At 36.2% G+C, this 14,796-nt stretch overlaps 1 protein-coding gene across 1 annotated transcript; it reads left to right on the top strand.

The window, feature by feature from the left end:
- Window positions 1-5,530: 5,530 nt before the first annotated feature.
- LOC144436919 (inactive pancreatic lipase-related protein 1-like) lies at window positions 5,531-13,523 on the top strand. Its single transcript, XM_078125785.1, has 9 exons — window positions 5,531-5,567; window positions 6,836-7,251; window positions 9,093-9,201; window positions 9,513-9,629; window positions 10,160-10,279; window positions 10,747-10,998; window positions 11,992-12,112; window positions 13,004-13,201; window positions 13,448-13,523. The coding sequence occupies exons 1-9, from the start codon at window positions 5,531-5,533 to the stop codon at window positions 13,521-13,523; spliced, it is 1,446 nt and encodes a 481-aa protein (XP_077981911.1).
- Window positions 13,524-14,796: the final 1,273 nt, after the last annotated feature.

Here is a 14,796-nt window from a genome sequence, read left to right as displayed (position 1 = left end):
GAATAGTCGATATTTCTCAAAGTACATTAAACTTCATTTTATCGAATTGTACTATACCTAGTACCAGGTACGATATGTTTTGTATTGTAAATAGCGTAGATGTAGCTACCAGGCATACAATGTAAATTGCACAAGAAATCACTGAATTGTGAAAGTGGTGAATTCATCTTGATTTATACGAACATACCCTTTCATAGAGTCAGATAGTAATGACTATGTTTACAATGAATAGTTGTCATGGAAACTGATGCAAACGCTATAGCGTGGATAGATAGGATTGATGATAACAAAACACCACGTGACGGTAGATTTAGTGATATCATAAATCATCTACGTAATGATAAAATAGTTTTGACGAAAACATGATGAAGACAGATAAATAATCATATATAATTATGGATTCATAAAAAATTTAAAAAAAATGTAAACTACTTTCAAGCGCAATGATATTGAATCTAAATAATGTATATAGAAAATAAAACACGTTGGAAGGTGTAAAAAGGATATACCAATAGGGAAACCCGCCTGAATGTTGCATCCTGGGAAATGAGATAATAAATACTAATCAAATAGTAATATAAACAATATTGTTACATTGTTTGTAACCACAAATAATCGATTCATAGTTACCCTGACCATTATGGGTGGTTTATTTTATTGGTAGCGCCAGATTAGATATTACGATAACCACAGATAATCCCATAACCCTTTGTGTCTGAGCATACTCAGTCTGGATTGCAAGTTCCATGTTCAACATCGTATAGTTGTTAATTTGACTTACGTTTAATATTTACACTTATTTGTAGTCATTGGTGCAAGTTGTAATTGTCACCCGCCCTGTTAAGCTAACTATATATGTAGGCGTGTATGCGTTTTCCTTTGTTTCAGGTCACGTGTACAGCTAATAATGTGCATTTCTCCATTCAATGTAGTACAATCAATAGAAAACTTCAAATGACAAATTCAGTGCGGCAGGCGTGAAATAAAGCCATTGTCGATGTTGTTGAACAACGAATATTGGTGCTGTGTGAAAATGATGCCGTTGTATCACTATACGAGCGTTATGAACCACCACTACAATTACCGCCGCTGCCACCACCACCACAACCCGTACCTCCAGTGTTGTGACCTAACTTCGTATCCGTAGCTTTTAGTATATATTAAGCGAAGATATTGATCTATACTGTAATAAGTGTCAGGAACGGGTAACTCGTGAATATGTAGAATAACATATACTTTCTAGTCGCCTGAATTATACATGACTTTGTGTATGTTGGTTTGTATACATTTTGACGTTCTTTATACTTCTCTGAAACGAAAACTAAATGAATGACGTCATTTTGAAAACAAAATTTGTATGATTCATCATCACGAGATATTAAGAAAGCTAATTATTGACAGATGGTAGCTGTTACAAACGGTTACACTGACTAATGCTTAATTCTTTTGACCCGTTGGCGTAGGGGGCGAGATCAATAGTTGTAGGTAAAAAAGCTAAAATTCTTTTAGTTTGGTGTGGGGACTTGAACCATTTTAGTTCTCGTCCTACAAAAACGGTTTTACTTTTAATGGAATATGTTTTGTACTCCCAAATACAAATATTTCTTTAAAAAAATGACGTCAAATTGTGAAATGGAAGATTTTTCGCTATAATATATAAATGCATAAAAAGCTAATTTTCCTCACTACACACTGGCTTTGCAAAATTCATAGCACTACATACTACAATACACTGTTTGGGAATTGATTGTGCTGTCTGAAACAGTTCTCGATTTTGGATAATTTAGTTAGAAGGGGGTCTGAGGGGGGGGGGGGTCCTGAGGTCTGATAAAAAGAATTCAGTTTTTCATCCTACAGATTCTATTCATCTCACCCCAAAACAAAATGAGTAACACATTCATGTATGTAGATTAGTCGACCTTTAACCCCGTTATCGAAATTGTCGATTTGCCAGTTTTCCGAAATATGACATTTTGGACATACGATTTAGTTCGAATCGTACATCTTTTGAACACATCGTTGTACACTGTTAGGTTCACGATTGCTGATATCAGGACATTTTTACTCATATTGTTGCCTTGGTAACACCAAAAATTAACACATTATCAGTTATTATGCATATTAGGTGCTTGGAGTCGAGGGATCCTTGAATATTAAACACGTTAGCTATCAATGACGTCACCAGGCTGCAAGTGTAAACAACTACTATCGACATACATAAATAAAAAAGTCACTTCGAGCTGGTGTTAGTATAAATATTGTCGCCTGTATATATATGGTATATATTTTTGAAAATGAGAACATGCTTTGATATTATCAATATTTTCAATCATGTGTAACTTGAAAAAAAAGGTGTTACAATTCTTTTTAAATTCACACTTTATTTTGATATGTAATATATTTCATATATAATTTCATTATATTATATTCTCGATGAACAATTGTACAATGAAGAGTGAAAGTGAAAGTACATGTACTATATAAATATGACAGCCTAGTATCTACAGACAAAGCAGATAACATATAGATGCCTACATAACAGCAGCTGTGACGGAAGAGGTTATTGGCACACAGGGAGGGGTTGATGTCACATCTATTGAGAATATTTTTGAGAAAGAGGCACATTTTCCATGCTTTAGAGTTTGGCAATACATTAGTCACGCAATGCAGATTTGACAAAGGGAACAATGCAAATCGAGAGAGGTCATGGTTGAGTTGTATACACCATGTGCACAATCCGCAGCTGCATCTAACAGTCTTTGTTTCAGTCTGCGGAATAAACAACCCAAAATCGGTGAAAACCACGCAGTGTTTTCTCTCGTGAACTATTCGCCTACCTCCTTACTTAAGTACAATGGGTTTGTGATAAAAACGACATTTCGCGCGCTCCTTTCCTTAAACTGCCGCTAGGGTTCTCAGGATTGTAGTAATAATGCACAATTCTATACAAGTCATGTATGGATATCCAATTTTCTTTCCATTACAAAAAAAAGTCACCATAAATATAATACTAACTGAGTTTTAGGTACAGATGCAGATTTAAGATAAAATTGTGCCCAAACGTACGTGTGTTCATTTAATTTACTCACTAGTTGAGGTATCAGTCTAGTCTTGATAGTATGGCAGTATCTCACTTTACATTTCCACAACCTTGTTTTGTTCTTACACGACTCTCAATCTCACTTGCACATCGTAGGATATGAAGCATTATCAACCACATGCAAACAGAATTCTGGTTTCTATGACTACGCCCCGATATCAATGAGATAATCTATCAATCCTCACACATCTTTTGAATGTATTTATTTCCAAAAGAACTTCGTAGATGCCTTGTCAATTATGTTATCCTCTTCCGATTAGATTATTTCCACTTTAGAAACAGAAACTGTCATGTCCCTCGAAAAATAAAACGGTTGACGGTGTTATCTTTTCAGTGTGATCACAGAAGGTCATTGTAACATACTTCGAGTTGATATCTTTAGTTTATTGTGCCGCAGCTTGTCAATTTTCCTCGATTCAGGTAATTGTGAAATTACTTATTAGGTTCGTAACAACCTCACAGAATTGGATCCATGGTAACCATTCAAGTGTCTGTCTTTCAATATAAGAATACTTCGGCACTAGATTTAACCGACTTGCAATAGCAATTCCGTTCCTTTCAAAAATCATCAAAGCTTGTGAACAGCTTACTTATAATTTGAGCTGTACGCTTCTTGTGTAAAATAGTATTAACATCTAGTGATGATGACTTCCATTTTGTAGGCGTTCTTGTTGCTGATCGATGAAATTCATTCAATACCATGCGACCTCCTGTAGCGTTTCACTGCATGCGTGAGATACGCATACACAGACTATATTTGATTACTTGTACATTTCACTTCACAGCGGATATTTCGTATCAGAATTGAAAACGCAATTTATATCATTTTTAGGTTTACTTTCATCTGATGAAATAAATTCATATAACAATCTTCATTCATTCATTCATTCTTTCATTCATTCATTCATTCATTCATTCATTCATTCATTCATTCATTCATTCATTCATTCATTCATTCATTCATCCATCCATTCATTCATTCATTCATTCATTTATTCATTCATTTACCCACGTGTGCGTGTGTATGTATATATATATATATATATATATGTGTGTGTGTGTGTGTGTGTGTGTGTGTGTGTGTGTGTGTGTGTGTGTATGTGTGTGAAAATGAGTAGCGTCAGTGCAATCAGCTCTTTGCGACAGCTTTGAGTGTAAAATGCTGAATATGAATATCTCACCTCACTTGAAATTCTATAGGTAGTTAGGGAGCAAGATCTAGGAGTCAGTTCCCAAGGGAGTCTTTGTGAGCTACAACTTGATTATCACACAAGGTGCATGTTTCCCATAGCATATCAGACCATATCACTAAAAAACAGTATTATCCTTTCGATGGTGAGAATCCTATGAACTAAGTCATTGCTTCAGTTTAGATTCTAATCTTCAGTGCGTTGGACTGTTTGTTGTGCCTAGAAAGTAGAGCGAAGCTTGCGTTCTCAGCTAAAAATATACAGAATGAATAAAATATATATAAACAGGTACCTGTATGTTATATTCATTTGTAGATATATATTGTAGAACGCTCTATGACTCTGCAAGTTCCTTACCCGTAAAATAATTGCATTGTATTTCAATATTATGAAATTATATGTACATTTTTCAGACTTATTTTCAAACAATTGCTGTAAATCACCGCCACCATAGACTATTACACCATCTTGCTCTATCATAGAAATCTGAATAATAAGACATTTAATACGAACAGTGGACAACGCAAGGTTACACGGGAGTCCAGTTAGGTTCCGGTTACGAGGTAAACGCCGTACAATTTCAGGTGTTCCTGGAATCTCCATTACAGAAAACAGTAGACCGTTTATTTATGGTAAAATGTCGTAAAACTTACCAATGAATGCCTATACATTATACAAAGCACGTGTGTCAGCAACATAAAGAATATATATGTCCTTGAAATATACGTTTATATTAACCTTAAGGAATGCTGTCATCTGTTTATGGAAGTACAACACATGTTGTAAATAATGGCCTAAGAATGTCGCAAGTCAAACATAACATGATTTCTATAAAAAAAAAAAAAAGTCACGGAAATATTTTCAAAAACAAAATATCTTAAATCTATATTCTAAGGAATTTGATTTGTTTGTACTTGAGAAAATCAAAATTAATATGTGATATCATGAGCCCCCTCGGTTGCCTTACTTGAGAGATAGTGGAAAAAAAATAGTCTGAGAACAATTCTTCTCGAATATAATAATATTCAGGAGGGCAAATGGTCGGTACTAGCTATAGACAGATAAGCTTAAGTTACATCAAAACTTGATGAGTTGACACAATTATTCATGGCTGTATATCAGAACGTGTGCAGTTGACTCCCCTGAGGATGGTGTTAGACGTATTCAGGACACATTTTTACGAACCACATTTATTTCAAGGTGTTTCTAAACGTTCATGTCAACCTCTGCTATTTTGATAATGTACGCAGAAGATGCGAAAATTCTTGGACACATGAGTAAGTAGTGGAGAGTCTCGCCTCGCCTCGCCCCCCCCCCCTCTCCCTGAAGTCTGCTTGATCTCTATTAAAGTATATTGACCGGTAAAGAGAAACATGTATGTGTTTGTAACGAGAAACATATGTAGTCACTAGTCTAGGTCACCCAGACTCCTCTAACTTCCGCCGGCGCCAGATATCAGAGGAGTCTGGGTAAACGATACTAGGAAATCCCTAGCATATACACAAAACAGACTACGTGTCCCTGTGCGATTGATATCACAAGCACAGAACCCGTAACTTTTGCCAGTTATAATTGAGATCGCGTCAACCCATTAAACATATTTTAATTTGTTACTGTTTTTTATATTATGTGTATGACGTCGTTGCTTCTTTCTGCTGACTTGGCAATTATACACCATGCACCAGGTCTGACAGTGACATGCCTGGAGCAGCTATCACCTCACTAACAATGTAAAACACCTGTGTCCGGTGCAGTAGTATCCGATTATTCAAATCTTTTATATGCGGAAAGGTCACGCTCAAGAAGACGTCTCGGTTGAATCTTATCTTTTTAAATAACACTATTAAGTCGCAAGAATTTTAAAATTTTGTTATTAGATTTTAGATATGAAACAATACACAACGGCCTATCATATCCACCAGATTGTGAGCTCCCATAGACTCGGATCCTTGTGTGTCTGGTACGTCCACATAAGTATTTTTTAATGAATGTTTTGATTAGTTTGTTTGTAAATAAACATATCTTATCATTATTGGGTCCATTACGTAATCAGTGGAAACTTGAATATATATGTGTCGTAAAATTTAGGAAAGCCATTATTTTTGGAAGAATCAGAAGGCATTGGATTTGATAATGAAGACTTCACTCTTTATTTTCGTCGCCTTTTTGGCAAGTTGCCAAGTTAGAGGTAATTTTAAAACTATCATCATTGTAATTTGTCATTGATGCGTTAATTTTTTATATGCATGTAACTATGTAAGTATGTATGTATGTATGTATGTATGTATGTATGTATGTATGTATGTATGTATGTGTGTGTGTGTGTGTGTGTGTGTGTGTATGTATGTATGTATGTATGTATGTATGTATGTATGTTATGTATGTGAAAGAAGAAATATTAAACTTACTGCAACGATAAACAACTTTTGGTTTAGCTCAATGATATTCAAAATTGCAACAAGTCAGATTCGAAGGTTAATTTTTTCTTTTTGATATATTGTTATGATACTATGAAAAATGTTTACCTGTTATCAATTATTTTTAGGTGCCTCGGTGTGTTATGAAGAACTTGGGTGCTTCACTAACGACCCCCCATTCTACGACCCTCCACACCGTCCCCTCTCTTACCTCCCTGAAGACCCCTCACACATCGACACCGGGTTTACAATGTACAGCAGACTAAATCCTACAGTAGGACACGTGCTCAGTGCCTATGACCAGTCAACGGTGATGTCATCATTTTACAACCCTGCCCTGCCGACAAAGATAATCATTCACGGGTATTTAGAGTATGGGGATACTCTTTGGATGCACCAAACTAAGGATGAATTCCTGAAAGCAGAAGACTGTCAGGTTATTCTGACTAACTGGTTAAAAGGTGCTCTAGCTGGATACACAAAGTCGACTGCAAATACAGAAGTCGTAGGAGCGGAAATCGCCTTGCTGATGGAAAGAATGAAGGTGAGTGAACGTGAACAGCGCCCCTGAACAGAACTTCGCCTCGATTTTGGCGCTCTACAAATGATTTTGATTGATTGATTGATTGACTAGAAAGTTGATTTCCGTGTGTATATCGTCACTAGTGTTTCCAATAATCTTACAGTGTGTATATTGTTATAACACAGTTTTCAAAAAGTCTGTTCTAATTGGTGAAAAGAGGGACAACGACATCTCTCGCCCGTTTGGTTTACTTTTCAATGACGTATATACTTTGCGTAGTCAATCAGACCGGCCCTCACCATTAGCTCTATGATGTATTCACACGTAATACATAACATTAAACTTTTCGCAATTCCGTCCATACAATATTCAAAAAGTAATGACCCCAGTACCAATAAGTTCCATGATGACGTTAGCCTGGAAACCATATTTACTCATAGATGGGCTTTTAATTTCATTCCATGTATGGAGCAGAACATAGAGATACACATGTAATTATCAGATCATATCAAGCTGCCCTGGCTAGAGTTAGGCAACAACAGTTTTCATAGTTTTGCGTTATGGAAATCATATTTAGTAATCGAAAAAAGGACTTTTTTCTACGCAAAGGAGAAAATTTACCAAATCAGGATATTGACAAAATGTTCTGTATGTTTAATGTGGTGTTTCCGATCCCCGACGAGTTCATTTTGTAAATTCGTGGTTAGTATGTATTGACATTGTGTACCAGTTTCGGTAGTGCTTTGTATACCCATAGCATATTTGTTATCATTGCCAATTTACAAACAACGCTTTCTTCGATGGTACGCCTACGAGAAATACAGGAAAGTGAGCAATATAGTACGTTTGTATAAAAAGATATATGTAAATACAAGACTTGATATGATTTGGACGAGTTTTTCATACCTGATCTACATAATGGGTGGATGTGTCATAATAAGTTCGGTGTGGGAATGCTTACAACTGGCAGCTAATTTTCAGTATTTGAATTTCGACTTAAAGAAATGATACGAGGTAACCATCCGGAGTATTATGTAATTTACAAATTTATTATGAGTTTTTTTTTAATTAATCCACCTTACACTAACTTATTGTTATTTCAATCGAAACATCACCCGAGTTATGATTGATAACGTTTTGTCATTCGGACTACAAGAAAAACGTATGTATGTATGTATGTATGTATGTATGTATGTATGTATGTATGTATGTATGTATGTATGTATGTATGTATGTATGTATGTATGTATGTATGTATGTATGTATGTATGTATGTATGTATGTATGTATGTATGTATGTATGTATGTATGTATGTATGTATGTATGTATGTCTGTCTGTCTGTCTGTCTGTGTGTGTGTATGTATGTATGTATGTATGTATGTATGTATGTATGTATGTGTGTGTGTGTATGTGTGTGTGAGTGTGTGTGTATGTATGTATGTATGTATGTATGTATGTATGTATGTATGTATGTATGTATGTATGTATGTATGTATGTATGTATGTACGTACACATGTATGTATGTATGTATGTATGTATGTATGTATGTATGTATGTATGTATGTATGTATGTATGTATGTATGTATGTGTACGTACGTACATTTGTCTGTATGTGTATGTGTGTGTGTGTGTGTGTGTGTGTGTGTGTGCGTGCGTGTGTGTGTGCGTGCGTGCGTGTGCGTATACGAATGTACTCTTGCCTGCTCCTAGTGTGTATGATAGTCGAACCTATGGCTAGAATATATCATGACATATGTAAGATGACGCATGTCACTGTGACTTTGGTGATTATCGAGTATAGGCAAAACATACATATTTTGTCATTAACGGATTTTTTTTTGTGTGTGTGTCTATCTAGGAATGGGCATCTCTGAAATTAGATGATGTTCACCTCATTGGGTTCAGTCTTGGTGCACATGTTGCCGGCTATGCTGGTGAAAGGTTGAATCAACTTGGAAGAATCACAGGTATGGTTCATTAAAGGTTAAAGGTCAATTTACTTTGCAATTATAGTCAAATGAAGTAAAATATATCCATGGGTTTTGAAACTAAGGTTTACAATCAGAAATACACAAAATCAAACAATAGGAAAGATGTTACAACTCACAAACAATTTGACATTCTTTAATGTTACTTTAGCATTATGTTGACATTGATGTCGTCAAATATACATTTGAGGTATTGCATGATGGGAAATATAGACAATGATAAGCCATCGCTTTGAACTAAAATGCCATATCCCTTTCAATGTTCCTTATTGGTACATTTTATCTTTCAGGTCTTGATCCAGCCGAACCATACTTCAAAGAAACTCATCCCATTGTACGTCTAGATCCACGAGATGCTAAATTCGTTGATATTATCCATACTGACGCCGAAGCATTGATCACATGGGGTAATCGATCATAAATCATTTATTTAGAACGTTTATCATATAGGCCCTCTCATAGCTGGCTTGATTATCACGATCATATAGTTCGATCTACGCATTACAGGGTGTTTCTGTAAAATAAAAGTATGAATTTCTTTTCTCGCCATCAGTTCAAATTTCTATACACTTCAAAAAGGAATTCAGTTTTCTAGTAAATTACAATCTGATTGACCCAATCCTTTATTTTCAATCGTCGAACGAGTATGATTTATTTGTCTATCATAATAACACCCCTTTTCTGGTCACAAACATTTTCGGACGAGCTACGTCACCATCTAAATTTCATCAAACCCCACCCCCCAAATTTTTTTAAAAATCCAAAAAAAAAATCCAAAAATAAATCCAAAAAAACCCACCCAAAATCCCCCAACATTTCCACGTGTAATAAGAATGTGGCAGCAGTAATGATTATTTTATTTGTAAAACCTACGTCATACAATTTTTTATTATATGTGTTGGTCCAAGTGTTTATGTCTTGTTCTTATTTTCGGTAGGTTTCGGAATTCGCGAGGCAATAGGTCATGTAGATTTCTACCCCAATGGAGGACATGTACAGCCTGGATGTGACCAGGGCGTAGTAGATAGGGTGGACTTTGATGATGGTCTCTACGAAGGTAAGGACTTCATATACAAATAATGTATTATATTCATTCACTTCTTGTGATTTAAATTTTAGGGAATATTAAAATATGGGCTTGTTAAACAAAAAAGAAATATCTCAATATATTGAAATTGCAACCACTGAAGATGAGGGTGTACAAATCAATAAACAAGCAAACAAACAAACAGACAGACAAACAAACAAATGAATCAATCAATCAATCAATCAATCAATCAATCAACCAACCAACCAACCAACCAACCAACCAACCAACCAACCAACCAACCAACCAACCAACCAACCAACCAACCAACCAATCAATCAACCAATCAATCAATCAGTCAGTCAGTCAGTTAGTCAGTCTAATTGAAACTCCATAGTCTCTCTAGTTGGGTAGTACATTTCACTGGAATTGATGCTAATAAGGATACCTTTATATATTTTCCTTCGTCAAGTTTTCAACTACCCATTCTATTTCAGGAGGTAAAGACTTCGTGGCATGTAACCACTTTAGAGCGACGCATTTCTTCAACGTTTCAATCAATTTCCCGTCACCATTATTCCAAGCTTATCCATGCCCAGATGAAGAATCCTTTGACGATGGTAAATGTATGTCTTGTGGCACAGACGGATGTAGCTATATGGGTTTCTACTCAACAGAAAATATGCCAGCAACTGGAGTTGAACAAGTCACGTATTTCCTCAAGACTCAGGATGACTATCCTTACTACAGTAAGTCGACACTGCTCAAACAATGCTACATTTTCACTATTATTTTGAGAACCGCAGAACCAATGACGTAGACACGCATTGTCATGACGTAGAACGACCACTGGCTGGGTATACGACACCAGTCGCTTGGGAGATTTTTTTAAAAGCTTAATTTAGTACCTTTTTTTCTTAAATTCAAAAATGTGTTGAGTTTGTTATTCATTCAGTTTTGTAAATGTATGTCCTGAACTCTTTTTAAAAATATTTTCCTACCAAGGCTGTACGCGTTCATCAGACTGTTTCGCAATCAATCAGTCAAGTTATCATTTCACGCAAAAGAACACTGTTGTGTTCAAATAAATAAAGAATGTATAAAGCAGCAAATTTAATCTACAACAGAGTATACATTCCATCTTGGGGAGGTATAAAAGAGAATATCTCCATTGACATTAATCTCAATTTATAAATGAAAAAGAATTACATTAAGACTAAAATAGACTTGCGGTGTGTATAAAAATTGATGCTCATAGTTTTGGCGAGAAATTTGATTAATTATTAGTTATGGCGCTAAAATGTCATGTCTTCCTTTTCGGGGAGGGAGGGGGATGCTCTCTGAGATATACACACATGTGTATATGCAGGGGCACTCGGAGTAACAATTAATTTACCTGCACACTAGTCTTGTTTTGAAGTCATGGAAGATATACTGTGAATGTATTTATTTCATTAACATATGAAATATTTGGCGGAATGTCAATTCATTATGTACACACCAGGCACTGTGACACACGAGCATTGCAAGGTGGAAAATAGACACTGCTTGTGAAAACCTCTCCTGTCGGCCCACTCAGTGCAACTGTTGTTGACAACACCTTACCCTTCACAACAGCTAAATATGACAACTTGTAAAGTATGTTAGAGGAACTCATATCCTAAAACTTGATAACTCCAGCGCCAAGAACCATGCGAATATATATAACAAGTGTTTTATTTCATTTGAATCGACACATACAGCAAATCATTACCATATTCAGTTGGTTCTTGGATCTGATAGAAAAGCTGAAGACCAGCCTGCAGAATTGTACATTACACTTTTCGGTGACAACGACAAGACGGAAGAAAAGACCCTTATTGAGTAAGTATATAAAAACAAAGTAAAATATTATTACATCCAGTGATGACGCTGTCGAGGTGAAGAACACAGCCAAACGGTGTAACAATCATATCCGCTCTGATTATATCCATTCTTAAAAGGCATGGTCAAATTTAATTGAACACTTACATTTTTTTCAAAACTATCTAGACTCTTCAGATATCAAGAACTCGACAAGTAATCAAATATTATCAAATTGTTGATAGTTCAGTAACATTTTTCAATGATTAGAGCAAGGGACACCTATCTCGACGTTCAGGTGTATACATCTTCTTTTTTTTTTTCTTTTTTTTTAAACGAATACGTATACTTTATTTATTACTGAATTTCAACAGTCCAGTTGAAAGAGTCGGACTGTAAGATACGTCGTGTCGTTCCTCCCTCACCGGCCTGAAGTGTTGACCGATCTATGTGTGTGAAGGTGCCCGGTCACGGCGTATTACCTTACAGACTATATGAGAAGGGTTGTGAATACCGTTTCCTTCCCAGATGTGTGTGAAGGTGCCCGGTCACGGCGTATTACCTTACAGACTATATGAGAAGGGTTGTGAATACCGTTTCCTTCCCATCTAACCTTAATTCATTGTCATGCTTATGATATTATGTGAACCTCAATTGTAAGCTGTCAAACGTTTTTGAACTATATATCGGCTCATGTGACACGTGCACGTTATGGCCGTTATTTTATATCTGTCAAGTACATTAGTACACAACTATAATAAGACCACTTGGTTATTCCCATTTGACAGTGTCTCCTATCAAGTCAATAAATATCAACATATTTCTAACCGAGTAACCAACATTACGGTCTAATCATTTGATGAATAAATGTGCTGTTTCTTGTTTATCCATCTCTTCGTGTTCTGTTATTAGGAAGGCAGAAAAGTTGAAGCATGAAAATACGTACATGTTTGTGGTTGACACAGGTAAAGATTTGGGACCCCTGGAAAGCATTCATTTCCGATGGGTACACGACGCCAGCCTCCTGCATCCCGGTGAGTGGGACGTGTTCAAGGACCCCTATCTCTTCGTGGATCAGATTATTGTTACAAATCTCGAAGATGAAAATGAGTAAGTGCAGAATTATATTAATATACGTCACACTGACATCATTCAAATCACCATGGTGACGTCATTTAGATTATGTGTGACGTCATTCAAACAACATGTATTACACCCTCTCATCAAATGTGCCGTCTAATTGACTCCGAGTTAAATTTCACATTTATGTATATTACGTAGGGTGTATGATATGAATGATTAATTATAAGTTATGCAACATTGATATGACCTACCCCCTTTTCTTACTTTTAACAGATATTACTTCTGTGGTGAGAATAAACCGGTTGATACTGATGTCACAACGGCTTATTATTCAGAGAGCTCCTGTTAATCTTCGAAACGTTCACATCAATCACCTTAGAGGGCGTGCTTTGACGATAAGAGCTATATATTGTCAACCATCACCACGACCATTCGAGCTTATACTGTTGCTATGTCATTTGAAAGTCGCTGTATAATTATACTGCGACAGTACTCCTTCATTAGCTTTTAAAAAAATAGTCCTTCAATAGATTGTGACATTTCCTTCAATATCAGTTTTTTTCTTCATCTTATATCCTTCAAATATTACTCGAAAAATAAAATTCATATGATGTACATTTCTGAGTCGCCGGGATCATTGTGTGTAGATTGTAAGATACGTCGTGTCGCTCCGCTCTCATCGGCCTCCTTTCTAGAGGGGTTGACCGATGTGTGAGGGCGCCCCGTCACTGCGTACCTTACAGTATGTCTGGGGGCTCTTCATCTTATATCCTTCAAATATTACTCGAAAAATAAAATTCATATGATGTACATTTCTGAGTCGCCGGGATCATTGTGTGTAGATTGTAAGATACGTCGTGTCGCTCCGCTCTCATCGGCCTCCTTTCTAGAGGGGTTGACCGATGTGTGAGGGCGCCCCGTCACTGCGTACCTTACAGTATGTCTGGGGGCTCTGCCTATAACACCACCCCAAACGAGAAGCGCCCCCAGCAGTGAGCGTCTGGGTAACCGAGACTATCTAGCGACTACATTGCAATAAAAATCCAATTTGCGAAAATATGGAAATGGCTAGAAATTAGAGATATTAATATATCTGAGATGTAAACAATCAATGATAATTCTGCATATCAAAAAATGATATGTAATCTGAGCCACAGCATTTTTTCTGTACATTTTGAATATTATATCAAAAATTCAAAATAGTCTGATCTGAATAGACGTGATAAAAAAACAACACTCACTGACAACGAGATCTACCTTTTAAACGTAGGCCAACGTAGGTGTTAGAAATAGAATTCGTGCCATGGAGTTAGCTAGCTCTGGAAATTTACGCTTCGAGTAATCGGATATTTCCTGAGAGCTAGTAAAAGCTCACTATACGTCTCTGTCATTTAATATTACAGTTTGTAATAGTATATTTAAAAAGTCAGTACTACACTTCCCCTTCACTCTCCATTGCCACAGTAACGCCCGGGGAACACACACTAGAATTCGTTAGAAGATGTATGGATGTATGGTGAACATCCATCATGACCCATATCTTATGTACATGAAAGGTGGAGCCCATCCATGCTCGCTGCAATAATTGTAGCTTTGCTTTATTACTTTCTTATTTTCTATTT

This window comes from Glandiceps talaboti, chromosome 6, assembly GCF_964340395.1.
Source record: "Glandiceps talaboti chromosome 6, keGlaTala1.1, whole genome shotgun sequence".
Lineage (NCBI taxonomy): Eukaryota > Metazoa > Hemichordata > Enteropneusta > Spengelidae > Glandiceps > Glandiceps talaboti.
The sequence above is the reverse complement of the archived record's forward strand: the minus strand, read 5'-3'. Positions and strand labels throughout refer to the sequence as shown.